This window comes from Sus scrofa, chromosome 15 (genome assembly GCF_054392235.1).
Source record: "Sus scrofa isolate SSC_HxYL_T2T_F1_AM1 chromosome 15, Sscrofa_HxYL_maternal_Yorkshire_Landrace_v2.0, whole genome shotgun sequence".
Taxonomy (NCBI): domain Eukaryota; kingdom Metazoa; phylum Chordata; class Mammalia; order Artiodactyla; family Suidae; genus Sus; species Sus scrofa.
Genome location: NC_139397.1, coordinates 98485739 through 98501984, shown reverse-complemented (window position 1 = coordinate 98501984; position 16246 = coordinate 98485739). Strand labels below are relative to the sequence as shown.

At 38.7% G+C, this 16246-nt stretch overlaps 1 protein-coding gene across 1 annotated transcript in view; it reads left to right on the top strand.

Moving 5' to 3' along the window:
• Positions 1-16246, top strand: part of PRKRA (protein activator of interferon induced protein kinase EIF2AK2) — a 22211-nt gene extending 5965 nt beyond the window's left edge. The window contains exons 4-8 of the mRNA XM_001927705.6: positions 1634-1712; positions 2744-2861; positions 5085-5179; positions 11693-11867; positions 15576-16246. Of these exons, the coding sequence (XP_001927740.1) occupies positions 1634-1712; positions 2744-2861; positions 5085-5179; positions 11693-11867; positions 15576-15733 (625 nt within the window). The 3' untranslated portion in view covers positions 15734-16246. The remainder of the gene's footprint in view (positions 1-1633; positions 1713-2743; positions 2862-5084; positions 5180-11692; positions 11868-15575) is intronic.

Here is a 16246-nt window from a genome sequence, read left to right as displayed (position 1 = left end):
CGTCGTGGCACAGTAGTTAACGAATCTGACTAGGAACCATGAGGTTGCAGGTTCCATCCCTGGCCTCGGTCAGTGGGTTAAGGGTCCGACGTTGCCATGAGCTGTGGTGTAGGTTGCAGACGCAGCTCAGATCCTGCATTGATGTGGCTGTGGAGTAGGCCGACAGCTACAGCTCCAATTCGACCCCTAGCCTGGGAACCTCCATATGCTGGGGATGCAGCCCTAGAAGAGACAAAAAGAAAAGAAATGAGCACACAGAGTGTCCTTTCTGCACATGGCCACTTCACTTTGTTAGCCAAAAAGGTTCACCAACTTTGCTATGAATTAGTGCTTCTTAACAGATAAGATGGGGATTACTAAACTCTAAATCAGGCTTAAAGGGCCGGATTTGATACAGAGACATTCTCACTTCTCCATGACAATTATTTGGGTATCTTAAGTATACAGTATTGTAAGTGAATCACATCAGCCTATGTAAAGCTTGAAATTCTGGCAGATGGAAAAGAACTTTGAGGAAATGACAGTAACTCAACCCATTGGTCATGGAAGAAATGACTCTTCAGCTGCCTAGGTGGTAATCACCTGGAATACAGCTTATTCCCGTTAGACGTCCATCACCCGAGTAACTAGTAATTTCACACTACTTAGAAGAGGTTGTTCTCTTTTCCCTAATCAGTCTCCACATACTGAAATCAGATTCATGCCAGCCATCTATTTTATGCAGGATACTTATAAATCTTAGGAGGATTGTCCTAGCATGGAGCAGATGATAGATTAAACCAAGTCTTCCATAATTATCTGGGTTAAAAAGCTAGATTTGGGAGTTTCCATCGTGGCGCAGAGGAAACGAATCCAACTAAGAACCATCAGGTTGTGGGTTCGATCCCTGGCCTTGCTCGGTGAGTTAAGGATCCGGTGTTGCCGTGAGCTGTGGTGTAGGTCGCAGACACGGCTCAGATCTGGCGTTGCTGTTGCTGTGGCTCTGGCGTAGGCCGGCAGCTACAGTTCCGATTAGACCCCCAGCCTGGGAATCTCCACATGCCTTGGATACAGCCCTTTTTAGGGCTGTAACAAAAACTAGATTTATGATCTGTATGGTTTATATCACCAGGCTGAATTTCCTGGCTATTTGTTAGTTTTCTGTTTTTGTGTGGTTGGAACAAGAATATGCTTTCTTAAATATATTTTTCATTGAGCATCTGTTATATGTAAAGCACTGCAAGGCTTATAAAGATAAGTAATACTTAGACCCTACTATCAAGGATTTCACAGTCTGGCCAAGGGAGAGGCGTGGTGAGGGATAGACAAATTACATGTGTTGTTAAGACTATATAACATAAGATAAAAATAATTTGGTTGAGGAAAGGTCAAACCAAATGTCAAAATGGTTCAAAGAAGGGAGAAATCACGTTCCACTGGGGTGAAAGAACAGGCTTCTGAAAAGAAATAGTGTTGAAGTGTACCTTGGAAGATGGATAGATTAGATTCTCATAAAAGAGGAAGGCAAGAAGGGCATTCCATGTCAAAGGAAATACAAGAGGAAAGGTGTGGAGAGCTGAATGGAAAATGCTTGTCCTTTATTTAATAACTGGGGAAATTCCTTTGTTTTATAATACTTTATAAAAATGTTTAGCTTTGCAGTTCCTGACCCCTTAATGCCTGACCCTTCCAAGCAACCAAAGAACCAGCTTAATCCTATTGGTTCATTACAGGTAAGTGGCACAGCTTTTCCATACTTAACTTTCTGTCTACTGAAAAAAATGTTGATATTATCACAGGGGTCAAAAAGGAACTCATATTTTTAAGATTAGATGGTATAATATTTTGTGTTCCAAGTTATGGTCATTAGATATTAAAGCATTAACTTGAAATTATTTTCCTATTTAAATATTTACATTTTGGATTTTCTCCCATATACAGTATCTGCCTTTGGTTTGTGGAATTCTCATTTGAGATCAACAGGACCTCAGTGCACATGGGTAGAGTGTTTTATATTTTTAGAATATTTCTTGCCACTCTTGTGACAAATCTCTCTACTTCTGTTGAGACAGAAGACTTTGTAAAGAACCCAAGTTGAGTTACCTAACTCAAGAAAAAGGAAGTTATCTGCTTTTTTGCTAATTCTACCAAAACAATATATTCAGCTTTGAATTTGTGTGTGCAGAAGATCCTTCTTACGGATTATCCATGTGCTCTGTTGGACAAGTCCCCTCCCTGTTATCCAACCAGTCTTGTGGTCTCTTTCCTGCTCTAAGAGTTTTTCTGTAGTTCTCTTCCCCTTTGCTCCTCACATTGTTCGGGTGTGTGTGTTTGCTGTCTGCTCATCTGCTCTTGATCGAATGCAGTCAGTTAGGCAGCCGTGTGTATGGAAGGTTCTAGCTAGAAGGGGCGAGGCTTTCGGAACTGATGGCCACGAGTCCTATAGATGTTCTCTTGGATGTTCCCAAAGTGGGTGAAAGTAACTTTTCTTTCGAATTCTTTGATGTCAGCTCACTACAGCCTAATGGGAGAACATCCTTCACAGCAGGAAACTGCTTCAGTTTTAGGATTATGGGCCTATCAGATAGAAAATGTGGAATATCTCTGGGAAATAGAGGGTCTTCTTTCATTTTTTTGTTGCCGAATATCATTATTCTTTGCAAACATGTAAATAGAAATGAGAGCAAAATCATGAAAGAATATGTATGTGATTGAGCCATTGCATAGTAAAAATGACTACTAAAGCCTCATCTCAATTTTCTAGGAATTGGCTATTCATCATGGCTGGAGACTTCCAGAATATACCCTTTCCCAGGAGGGAGGACCTGCGCACAAGAGAGAATATACCACAATTTGCAGGCTAGAATCATTCATGGAAACTGGTACTTATTTATTCTTACCCTCATACAATTGAAGACATTTGAAATATTTTGAGATGACAAATGATCATAGAAATTTATGCTGTGATTTTTCAGATATTCCTCTGGAGAAAAAAAAATTGACACACTCCTAGTCTACTGTCTCTAACTTTCTCTAGTTGAGTCTAAGTGTAAATATTTGGCTTAAGAATACTTGTCGTAGAGTTCTCATTGTGGCTCAGCAGGTTAAGAACTCGACTATTATCCATGAGGATGCCAGTTCAATCCTTGGCTTCACTCAGTGGGTTAAGGATCTGGCGTTACTGTGAGCTGTGATGTAGGTTACAGACGCAACTTGGATCTGGCATTGCTGTGGCTATGGTGTAGACCAGCAGCTGCAGCTCCAATTTGACCCCTAGGAACTTCCATATGCCACAGGTGCAGCCCTAAAAAAAAAAAGAAGAAGAAGAATACTTGTCCTTCTTATTTTGTTATTTTTTAAAATCATGGGTTGGTAATGGAAAGACAAATAATCAACTATTTAAACAATCTTTGTTGATATGATAGTGACTTAAAAGTCATTTTGGAGAAAAAAGCAGTAGTAAATATCTTGGAGTTTCAATAGCTATTCTAGAAGATAGGAAGACTAGGAGTAGATATTTTTTTTCTTTTTAGGGCCGCACCTGCAGCATATAGCAGTTCCCAGGCTAGGGGTTGAATGGAAGCTACAGCTGCTGGCCTCTGCCACAGCCACACCAGATCTGAAGCTGCATCCTACACCACAGCTCACGGCAATGCCAGATCCCTAACCCACTGAGCAAGGCCAGGGATCTAGTCAGGTTCTTAACTTGCTGAGCCACAATGGGAATTCCGAAAACAAGATGATTCATAAGAGGCTGATGGCAAAAAATTGCGATGAAATAAAAATAAAATAGTAATTAACCTTTTGAATTACAGCAACCTCTGTGCTCTATAGGCCATAAACTATGAGAAAAAAAGTCACTTAATAAAGCGAGGATTCCTTAATAGTGAGGATTCCTATTTTAACTTCTCCAGCCTGTTTTTATCCTTTTTAAAGTGGCTTGAAATGGATGTTACCTTGGGTGGATATTAGTTTCAAGTAATAGGCAAGCATTTGCCCTCAAGGTTCAGTGTGGGCCAGGGCAGAAAACACTGGGCCAGAAGTAGGAACCTCAGCTTCCATTCTTTTTTTTTTTTTGACCATTTCTTGGGCCACTCCCGCGACATATGGAGGTTCCCAAGCTAGGGGTCGAATTGGAGCTACAGCCACAGCCACTTGGGATCTGAGCCACGTCTGCGACCTACACCACAGCTCACTGCAACGCCGGATCTTCAACCCACTGAGCAAGGCCAGGAATTGAACCCGCAACCTCATGATTCCTAGTCAGATTTATTACCACTGAGCCATGACGGGAACTCCTCAGCTTCCATTCTTGGGGCAGTCTTTGATTTGCAAGATTAGGCAAATTGCTTATCTCCCTGCCTGGGCCTCAGTTTTTAAATGTGCAAAGTAAAGCATGGAGGTGGATGATATTTGTGGTGTCTTTCAACTCCATCATCTCCTATGGCCTCCTCATTCATGTAGTTGTCATTGTACAGGAGATCACAAGCAAGAAATAGTAAGATTTATATTATAATATTTATATTATAATAGGATTTGTAATTCAAATGTCCCTTGGTAAATTTGAATATTTAGTAAGAATTAAACTACATATAGTTCATTAAAGCTAGACACAGGGAAATGTAACTATTAAGGAAAAACAAAGTATGGGAGTTCCTGTTGTGGTGCAGTGGAAACGAATCCAACTAGTATCTATGAGGATGTGGGTTCGATCCCTGCTCTTGCTCAGTGGGTCAGGGATCAGGCGCTGCCATGAGCTGTGGTAGAGGTCTCAGATGCAGCTTGGATCCCTCGTTGCTGTGGCTGTGGCATAGGCCAACAGCTGTACCTCTGATTCAACCCCTAGCCTGGGAACTTCCATGCAGTGGGTACAGCCCTAAAAGGAAAAAAGAAAAGAAAAACAAAGCATAACTACTAAATATTAAAGAAATTCCTTCAAAATGCAAAAACTAATAGTTGCCTAATGCACACCAAGCAAAGATGTCAGGTCAAAGAATGGTGTACAAAAACCAGGAGATTGTTCTCTGATCAAACACAGTACTTTAAACATTTGGTCATTCTCTATGGACACTAACTTCCTTTCCAAATCTATTTTCTTTATTTAGGAAAGGGGGCATCAAAGAAACAAGCCAAGAGAAATGCCGCTGAGAAATTTCTTGCTAAGTTCAGTAACATTTCTCCAGAGAACCACATTTCTTTGGTGAGTACTGATCAGAGATCTATGGTGTTAATGTGATTAAGCGTCTCTTGCTATAGGAGCTTGTTTAGATTCTTTTTGTATAGATCACTTCACAGTTGCAGTTTTTAAAAATCTCTTAATTGCTGAATTATATACTACCCCAACTTTAGCTGTTTGCTTTATATGAGTCAGGGTCACAGGGGTGACCAGGTAAGAGGGCATGAGAGGCACAAATTCAGAATAATATGATGGTATCCAAAGATGGAAGGCCAGCAGTGACACTTTTGCCTTCATACTGACAATTCATTCCCATGCCTTGGTTTATCCACTCTTTTATCCACTCAGCATACATTTAAGGAACTCATTATGTACCAAGCTTTATGCTAGATACCGGCATATAATGAGTAAGATATCTCTGGCCCTAAGGAGTTTATAGTACTCAAAGAGAAATATCCCTACAGACTCATCCTCACATAGGCTTCTTGGGAACATAGGAAAAGGTTCCAACTAAGATGGGGTTTCAGGAAGACTTCTTGGAGGAAATAATATCTAAGCTGAGACTATAGAATGAGAACAGGAAAAAGAATTTTAGAGAAGACCATGTACAGTAATAACCTATATGGGAAAAGAGAATGAAAGTATTTGTATGAATGACTGATGCACTTTGCTGGGCACCTGAAATGAATACAACATTTAAATCAACTATGCTCCAATAAAATTAAATATTTTTTTAAAAAAGGAGTTCCCATCATGGCTCAGCAGTAATGAACCCAGCTAATATCTAAGAGAACATAGACTCGATCCCTGACCCTGCTCTGTGGGTTAAAGATGAGGCGTTGCATGAGCTACGGGGTAGGTCGCAGGCGTGGCTTGGATCTGGCATTGCTGTGGCTGTGGGGTAGGCCGGCAGCTACAGCTCTGATTTGATACCTAGCCTGGGAATTTCCTTAGGCCATGGGTGTAGCCCTAAAAAGAATGAATGAATGAATGAATGAATGAAAGACAGATCAGGCACAAAGCTCCAGAAGTGACACATTTTTGTGGTCTAGGAGCCCAAAGTAGTTTGGGATGGCTGGAGCATAGTGTTGGAAGGAGGGGATCTCAATGAGGCGTAAAGAGGGTTTGACTCTTGCAGAAATATATTAAGGAGATGGAACTTTATTTAATGACTATGTACTACCCTCAGGATAAAGTTAATCTGGGAAGGACAAGATCTAATTTATACATTGCAGGGGAAACCACTGGCTGCATTATGGTGAATGAATGACTATTAGAGTCAAAGAGACCTGCTACAGTGTTGTCATAGAAAAGCAGATGAGAAATGATGCTGGCCTAGACTAAGGTAGTTCAGGTGAAGTGGTCCATTTAAAAATTACTTAGAATACTGAAGTGAATGAGGCATGGTAATTGATTGGATGTCGGGAGTAAGGAAAAAGGGGGAAATAAACTTTTTTTTTTATTGGAGTAGATGGTGATTCCATTCAGTAATATGGGCAACACCCAGAAGATGAGCAGGATTTGAGGGGGAGCAGAGAATGAGCTAAATGTAGGATATATTGAATTTGAAGTGTTTGTGGAGGAGCTAAGTGAAGATATTGAGTAGGCAGCTACAGAGCTTAAGAGATCTGGATACTCATGGTATATTACTTGAGATTCTGATATTCGTAGATACATATATCTTGTGGTACATTATCAAGAGTAGTATGTTAGGTAGGAAATAAGTGAAGCAGGGTCCTAAACTTATGGTAAAATAGGGACTCATTCTGTAGGAAAAAAAGATTATGAGTAAGTAATATAATTTTGGTTTTAGTTTTTTCATAGAAAAATATAAAATATTGCATTCATTTCTTTTATAATTGGATCAGAGATAACACCAAAATCACAAAACACAGGTTTGCAGATGAATTCTGTTAAATCTTGAAGAGATAATCTTCAATGCTGTTTAAATTCTTCCAGGCAATATGTATATAACATATGGGAAGCTTTTAAATTTTACTTTTCAGAACTAACATAATCAGAGTTAGTGGAAATAATTATGGATTAATCTCCCATATCGTGAAACACCTTAATAGTCAGTAGAACTTTAAAAGAGTAATATACTGTAGACAAATAGGGTTTATTTCAGAAATGCAAGGGTATTTCAATACTGGTAAAGCTGTTACTATAATTAATCATTTTAATGGGTCAAAGGAGAAAATCATAATCCTCTCAAAAGTTGGCAAAGAAAAATTGACAATCATTGCTGATAAACACTTTTAAAATATTTGTATTGTAATTTAAAATATACATCTCAGGAAAAAAATCAAAATTATAGTTACATGTTTACATGTTATATCCATTCCCATTAATCTCAGAAATAAGAAAAGGATGCACACTGATACTGCTTTTTAAAAACCTTGTTCTAGAAGCACCAACCAACGTAATCAGGGAAGAGAAAGCAGTAAGAGGTTGAAAATAAGAGGAGATGAAAACAATCATTAACTGCAAATAATAGGACTGTATCCCTGTAAAACCCTAGAGAAAGACTACTAGAAATAATAAGAGTTCATCAAGGTAACTGGTCATAAGATTAATATATAAAATCAATAACTTTCTCATATTATTTCTGTTACAAAGGTAACCACCAGAATAATTAAAAATAGAAAGTTATTGCTTCCAGAAAGGGGATTGAAGGTAGGGATGGGGATTTTTGCTTTTATAATTCTGTGCTGTTTGACTTTTTTTGTTGTATGTATTACTTTGATTAGTAAAATATATGAAGCTTGGTGACATTGATCATTTTATAGCAAGATAGAAAATATGTCCTGCAAAAGTACACTAGAAAAAAAATCAATAGTTTTCCTATTTACAAATACTAAGAAGTAGAATGCAGAAGAGCCCATTGTCAATAGTAGAAAAGAGGATAATATGTCATGGAATAAACTTAAAAAGAAATGTGCAGGACTCAAGTGAGAAAAACTTTAAAACTCTATGGAGGAATTTAGCAGAAACTGGTTTTAAGTGTAAAGCTACCTATTTTTGATAGAAGGACTCAATACTGTAAGTAGATAAAAATGTAATATAGTCTCAGTCAGAATCTACCAGAATTAAGTTTGGACCTTAATACAGCCTGAGTTTATCTGGAAAAATAAACTTAAGAATAGTCAAAAAAAACTGAAGAGTACAGGAGGTGAGGTTATACCCCATCAGAGAATCAAACATACTATAAAACTCTGGTAGGTTAAAATAAATATTTGTACCAGAAAAGACAGAGGATATAGATGCTAATCCATATAGGAAAATAGTATATGGCAGTGGTGAGATTTTAAATCAGTGGATAACATGCTGGATTATTCAATAAATGGTATAGAAACAACTTACAGCCACATTTTGGGGTGAAAATGTACCCACACACACGTGTATGTGACATATATTTAGGTTGCATGTTGCACCTTATTCTTTTAAAATAAATTTCAAGCTGACCAAAGATGTAAACATCAGAACTGAAATTATATGAGAAAACATGGAAGAGCTTCCCTCGAGCCTCATCTGCGACCTACACCACAGCTCACGGCAATGCCAGATCCTCAACCCACTGAGTCAGGCCAGGGATCGAACCCGTAACCACATGGTTCCTAGTCAGATTTGTTTCCACTGCGCCACTATAGAAACTCCTGGAAAAGCCTTTTAAGCATAACTTAAAACCTAGAAGTGGTAAAGATTCGTAAATTTAACTACATAAAACCTTTTGCACAGCAAAATGTCTATATATAAAGCCAATAAAAACAAAGTGAGAACAAACTGTTTTCAACACATGGCTATGAAGGGACTCTTCAATACCATATACAAAGCTTACACATCAATAAAAAAGACAACCCAGAAGCCAAACAAATAGCTCGGGGGGTGGGGGTGGGGGATGTTCAACTTTATTCTTGCAAGTTAAACAAGGTACTATTCTCACCTTAGATTGACACAACCCACAAAGTTTGACAATACCTGGTATTGTCAAGGGTGTGAGAAAACAAACACCCTCCAAGACAGTTGATGGAAGTATAAATTGGTTCAAAAATAATTGGAAGTATTTATCAAAATTAAAAGCATCCATGTTCTTTGGTTCACCAGTTCTATTTCTAGAAATTATTCTGCAAAGAAAGTCATCCAAGTGCAAAAGAGTTTCATTGTAACATTGTTAGTAAAAAGCAAGAAGCCAGAAACAACCTAAAACCCATAGTTGGAGACTGTTGAGGTAAATGTAGTGCATATATGGGCAATGATATAAGAAAAATGAATAACATTGGATATAGAAGAGTAAGCTATCATTTTTGTTTAAAAAGAAGATTATGTGTGTGTGCTTAAATATGCGTAGAACATTTATAGAAGCATACTGAAGAAATGTTTAATGGCACTTACCTCTGGGGAGTGGAGCAGAAGTCTGGGGAGGGATGGTAAGGAAAATAGACTATTCTTCATTGTGTATTTGTTCTTATTACAGGCATACTTTTACTTTATGAATGAACAATGATTTAAAAGAAAACAAAACAGTATGTTTTAAAGTTCCAGTGTAAAATTCTATTTAGTAAATTCTGTAAATTATTACTCAGTTCTTTTGTTTTTTTCCTTCTGCTGTGGCAATGCCAGATCCTTAACCCACTGTGCTGGGCCAAGGATGGAACCTGTGTCCCAGGGCTTCAGAGATACTGCCGATCCCATTGTGCCACAGTGGGGACACCTACTCAGTTCTTTATCATGGCCATCTTTATGATCTTTTGAAAATCCCTTAACTTCTTTTAAGCTCATTGATAAATAAGACCTAAGGATGGGTTGCCCTACTTACTTCAGAGAGTAGTTTTTTGTGTTTCGTTGGTTTGTGTGTGTGTTTTTTTTTTTTTTTTTTTTTTTAAGGCCGCACCGTGGCATGTGGAGGTTCCCAGGCTAGGGAATCCAATCATCGCTACAGCTGCCGGCCTATGCCACAGTCACAGCAATGCAGGATCTGAGCCTTGTCTGTGACCTACACCACAGCTCACAGCAAAGCTGGGTCCTTAACCCACTGAGCAAGGCCAGGGATCAAACCTACAACCTCATGGTTCCCAGTTGGATTTGTTTCCGCTGTGCCACGATAGGAACTCCATTTTGTGGTTTTTCTAATGGCCTAATATGTGAAAGTAATTTAAGAACCATAAACTAACAGGGAAAATGTAAAGCATTCTCATAACAGAAGTGAAAAAGTTTAGAGGGGAAAAATAAAAGAGGAAAAGGATAAAGAAAACAAAAAAATAAACTTGGTTGGGTTCTGGGATAAGTCTGATAATTTTTTGACATCATGCCATTGTTTTGAATGACATGTTCACAGACTTGCACATTTAACCTTTTCTGCTGTTTCTTTGTTTTCTGGTTTGTAGTTGTCTGTTATAGAGATGGGTATTTAATACAAGAAACCATAACAATACAAAAAATCTTTTCTATTTTAATTTATAAATCACTCTACGCACATTCGGTTACAGTTGACCCTTGAACAACACAGGTTGAACTGCTTGGATCCACTTCTATGCAGATTTTTCTTTCAGTAGTAAATACTGTAGTACTGTACCCTCCACAGTTGGTATACAGAGGGCTGACTATTAACTATATGTAGACTCTCAACTGTGAGGAGTGTCAGCTGCCCTAGCCCCCACTTGTTCAAGGGTCAGCTATGTTTCTAAATTTGTTTATGGTGCTCTTAAGTATGTTACATATTTTAACATCACCATCAGAAAATTTGACTGAGGAGTTTCCCTCATGGCTCAGGGGTTAACGAATCTGACTAGGAACCATGAGGTTGAGGGTTCTGTCCCTGGCCTTGCTCAGTGGATTAAGCATCGGGCATTGCCATGAGCTGTGGTGTAGATCGCAGATGCAGCTCGGATCCTGTGTTGCTGTGGCTATGGCGTAGGCCAGCAGCTACAGCTCCGATTGGACCCCTAGCCTAGGAACTTCCATATGCCACAGGAGCGGTCCTAGAAAAAGGCAAAAAGACAAAAAAAAAAAAAAAAAAAAAAAGGAAAAAGGAAAATTTGACTGAGACCTTTATACTTTTATTTCTAAATACTTCCAGTATGTAATTGCACATCTGTTCGGTTTTTTTGTTTGTTTTTGCTTTTTAGGGCCATACCTGCAGCATATGGAGGTTCCCAGGCTAGGGGTCTGCCAGCCTACACCACAGCCATAGCAACGAAGGATCTGAGGCTTGTCTGCGATCCTACACCACAGCTCATGGCAACACCGGATCCTTAACCCACTGAGCAAGGCCAGGGATTCAACCCGCAACCTCATGGTTCCTAGTCAGATTTGTTTCCGCTGCACCAGGACGGGAACTCCACACATCCTTCTGTTTTAACATCATGATATTTGTTAAATGTGTACTTGTTTGTGCTGTTTAAATTGAAAAGTTAATCAAATGTTATCCATTTAAACATTCTTTATAAAGTATTAAATGTGAGCACTTAATTAATACTTATAATAGTGTTGGAACCCAGTCTAAGTTAAGAGTCCTTAATCTTCATCTCTGCTTTTCAGACAAATGTGGTAGGACATTCTTTAGGTTGTACTTGGCATTCGCTGAGGAATTCCCCTGGTGAGAAGATCAACTTACTGAAAAGAAGCCTCCTCAGTATTCCTAACACAGATTACATCCAGCTGCTCAGTGAAATCGCCAAGGAGCAAGGTTTTAATATAACATATTTGGATATAGGTATGATTTTTTTTACTTTGGCTTATCGCAAAACATGTTTCTTCTTCAAAAATTTTTTAGAAACAAAATCTTTATTATGATTTTTTTCATTGTTCAGGGATTCTGACTATATATGATTACCAGAGCAGTAATAGATATCATTGATACCTCCCATTCTTATAAATATTAAAAATAGAGGGGACTCTATACAGTTATAATAAAAACATTAGCTATAATTTGTAGAATTACTACATGCTAGACTGTTCTAAGGACATTACACATTTCAACTCACAGAATCCTTACTCTAATCCTGTGAAGTAGATGCTGTCATCCTTATATATAAGTGAAGAAAGCAGGGCATGGGAAGGTTGAGACACTTGCCTTAGATAACATAGACTTTTCAGTGACAGAGCCAAATTAAAAGAATCCTTGCACATATAGTGTCTATTAAATTAGCCCTGATGGGCACCTTGACAAAAAAGGCACTCACATTTCTGGAACAAGCACGAGGTTTGGGGGCGGCACAGACCTCTTCTCTCCACTTTGTCTCTGTGCCAGTTCTGGAAGATAAAGGGGAAAAGTCAATTTATAGCTCTTTCATCTCAGCTATCAACTTCTATATTTTCTCTAGCCCATAATCATTCTTATAGACAAATGTGGACAGACTGGAATGCAAGTTAGTGAATTTCTTTTTTGTCTTTTTAATGTCACACCTGCAGCATATGGAGGTTCCCAGGCTAGGGATCAAATCAGAGCTACAGCTGCTGGCCTACGCCACAGCCACAGCAACGCAGGATCCAAGCTGCGTCTGTGCCCTACACCACAGCTCAAGGCAACGCCAGATCCTTAACCCACTAAACAAGGCCAGGGATTGAACCTGTGTCCTCATGGATGCTAGTCATTTGTTTCTGCTGAGCCATGACGGGAACTCCCTGAATTTTCTTTTAATGCAGTTTATAACTGGCTGATGTGTGTGTGTGGGTTGTTATGATTTAATATCAGTCTAGTTTGTGAAGAATTTGATATTCCTTATTCCAGCCTCAATGACCTGTGGGAACTTACCAGAACTACTAGCTAGCACTGGGAAAATAGGGTGTTTAGAGCTGAAAGAACTTCTGCTTTTCTCTGCTGCTTTGGGTTTGAATAATGAGTCAGGTGCAAAGTCTTAATATACTGAAAATGATGCAGAACCTGGGGGTTGATGCAGAAAGATGATCAGAAGTAGCTGCATGAGAGAACATTCATTCAAAAAATAATTGTTAAGTAGCTATCCTTTGTTGGGTGTTTGAGATACAGAGAAGAATAAGCCATGTCATGAATATGACTATGGAAGGTTTTAAAGCTAGGAAAAATGGAAACAGAAGATGATTTTTGAGATTATGAATTAATGATACCTTTGAAATGCTTCTAAATAGTTCTTTTTTAAAAAACTAGTTCTTATAAATATAGAACAGAAGTCTAAAAATCATGTTCAGTTAATTTGACTGATTTCTTTGCAATTACTTTCAAAAGAACCTCAGTGTTTTCCAAAGAAGATATACAAATGGCCAAACAAGCACATGAAGAGATGCTCGCTATTATTAAGCATCAGGACAATGCAAATCCAAACAGTGAAATACCAATTCACACCCACTAAAATGGCTATGATAAATAAAATAGAAAATAACCAATGTTGCTGAAGATGTCAAGAAATTGTAGCCCTCATTCATTGCTGGTGGGAGTGTAAACTGGTTCCAACACTGTGGAAGATATGAGTTTTGTAGCTCCTCAAATGAGTTACCATATGATCTAGCAACTCTACTGCTAAGTAAATAGTATATATCCCAAAGAATTGAAAACTGATATTCCAACAAATACCTGTACACGTATGTTTAAAGCAGTATTATTCATGATAGCCAAGTGGTGAAAACAGCCCAAATGTCCATCAACAGATGAATGGATTATGGTAAATACATGAAATATTATTCAGCCACAAAAAAGACTGAAGTTCTGATATATGCTACAACATGAATGAACCTCAGAAACATACTAAGTGAAAGAAGCCAGACACAAAAGTCACATACGATTCCATTTACATGAACTATCCAGAATAGGTTAATCCATAGACTGGTAATCGCCAAGGGCTGGGGGAGCAGCTGCTTAGTAGGTATGGTGTTTTCCCTTGGGGTGATGAAATGTTGAAACAGGGAGTTCCCATCGTGCCTCAGTGGTTAACGAATCCGACTAGGAACCATGAGGTTGCAGGTTTGATCCCTGGCCTTGCTCAGTGGGTTAAGGATCCGGTGTTGCAATGAGCTGCGGTGTAGGTTGCAGATGCGGCTCAGATCTGGAGTTGCTGTGGCTCTGGCGTAGGCCGATAGCTACAGCTCCAATTAGACTCCTAGCCTGGGAACCTCCATATGCTGTGGGTGCGGCCCCAGAAAAGACACAAATAAATAAAATTTTTTTAAAAAAAGAACTGTTGAAAATGTTTTGTAACTAGATAGAGGTGGTGTTTGGACAACCTTGTGAATGTATTAAATGCCATTGAATAAGTTCACTTTAAAATGCTGAATTTGGAGTTCCCGTTGTGGCGCAGTGGTTAACGAATCCGACTAGGAACCATGGGGTTGCGGTTCGGTCCCTGCCCTTGCTCAGTGGGTTAACGATCCGGCGTTGCCGTGAGCTGTGATGTAGGTTGCAGATGCGGCTCGGATCTCGCGTTGCTGTGGCTCTGGCGTAGGCCGGTGGCTACAGCTCCGATTCAACCCCTAGCCTGGGAACCTCCATATGCCGTGGGAGCGGCCCAAGAAATAGCAACAACAACAAAAGACAAAAAGACAAAAGACAAAAAATAAATAAATAAATAAATAAAAATAAAAAAAAATAAAATGCTGAATTTGATATTATGTGACTTTTATCTCAATGAAAAGAACCTAGATACTAGAACTAGAAAGCCTCTTCATACACTATATAATCCCATTCTATCTGGACAATTTATACTATACTAACTTTAGCTGAAATAACATTTAATCATAACCACTTTAAAGAAATTGTAACTCACCTGTTTCTGCATCTTTCCCTGTCTCATTAAACTATCCTTAGTAAGAGTGATTCATCAGTTGATGAGAAAACTTTGTTTTTGAAGTTCAGGTATTATTTTTAAAACATCCTAACCCCTATAACAGTATGGAATTAAACTCTGCACAGAATTAAAACCAAAGAACATGATGTCACAGTCACAAGGGAGGTCTTGCCCTGAACCATGGTTTTTCTGTTCAGATTATCTACTAAAAATAACTGGACTTCATGACGGAAAATACAGTCTATCCAGTCCTCTAGCAAATGTTTTTTTCCCTTTTTAAGAAGTTGCTATGGTTCAGTAATTTGCAGTCACTGTTCAACTAGCCACCTTGGGAGCTTTTTGGAAATGTAGGAATCTGGCCCATCTAATCCCCAACTCTGAGTATTTGATGGAGCAGGCTGGAGTGAGGCGAAAGCACCTGTGTTTCTTTAAAGTTCCCCAGGTGATTAAGGACAGCTGTGTTTGAAATGGCTGTACCTGGGCAATTGTACAAGGATGACAAAGATGATGAGTAAGTAGAGTAGTATACCATGGATGCTTAGGAAGAAAGACTTACATCAAAACTGTATTGCTGCTTTTTTTTTTTTTTTAACTGTTTGCTTTTACAAAGGATCTGCTTTATAAGCACGTGGTGCTAATCATCATGTTTGAATGTGTCATTGCAGAAGAACTGAGTGCCAACGGACAGTACCAATGTCTCGCTGAACTGTCCACCAGTCCCATCACAGTCTGTCACGGCTCTGGGATTTCCTGTGGCAATGCACAGAGTGACGCAGCTCACAACGCTTTGCAGTATTTAAAGATAATAGCGGAAAGAAAGTAAACTTGGAACAACTTAGAAAACCCTTCAGTAGCTCATAAGAAATTCCCCTTTTCACCCTATCCCAAGTAAAATGTTTACTATAATGTTTGAGTTTGTGTGTTGTTTCTAAAGCTCTTCCTAGATTCCATCAGCACTCCAGATTTCATTCTCTCCCAGTAGTTGATATTAAGCTGTTTTTAATGGCTTCAACTTTGTATTGGTATATTGTATTTATAAACTTTGTACCATAGGCAGAGTGTAGCACCCATTTTACAATGCCATGTACGTAGAAGGAAAAAACTGCATGTTTGTCATTGTTGATGATGGTAAAACAAAACTGCTAGCAACAGTCTTTCCTACTGGTGCTTAACCTCTTCGTGCAAGGCTTTATAAAGGGACTTCGAAGGGAGCTCCTTGGAATTAGTGTTGAGGAATGCACTATCAGGCATTTATTGAATGTGATTGTTAAATTTCAGGGAACACTATTGGTCTGCTGTGTATTCGGATTCATGTAATAAAGAGGTGTTGTTACAA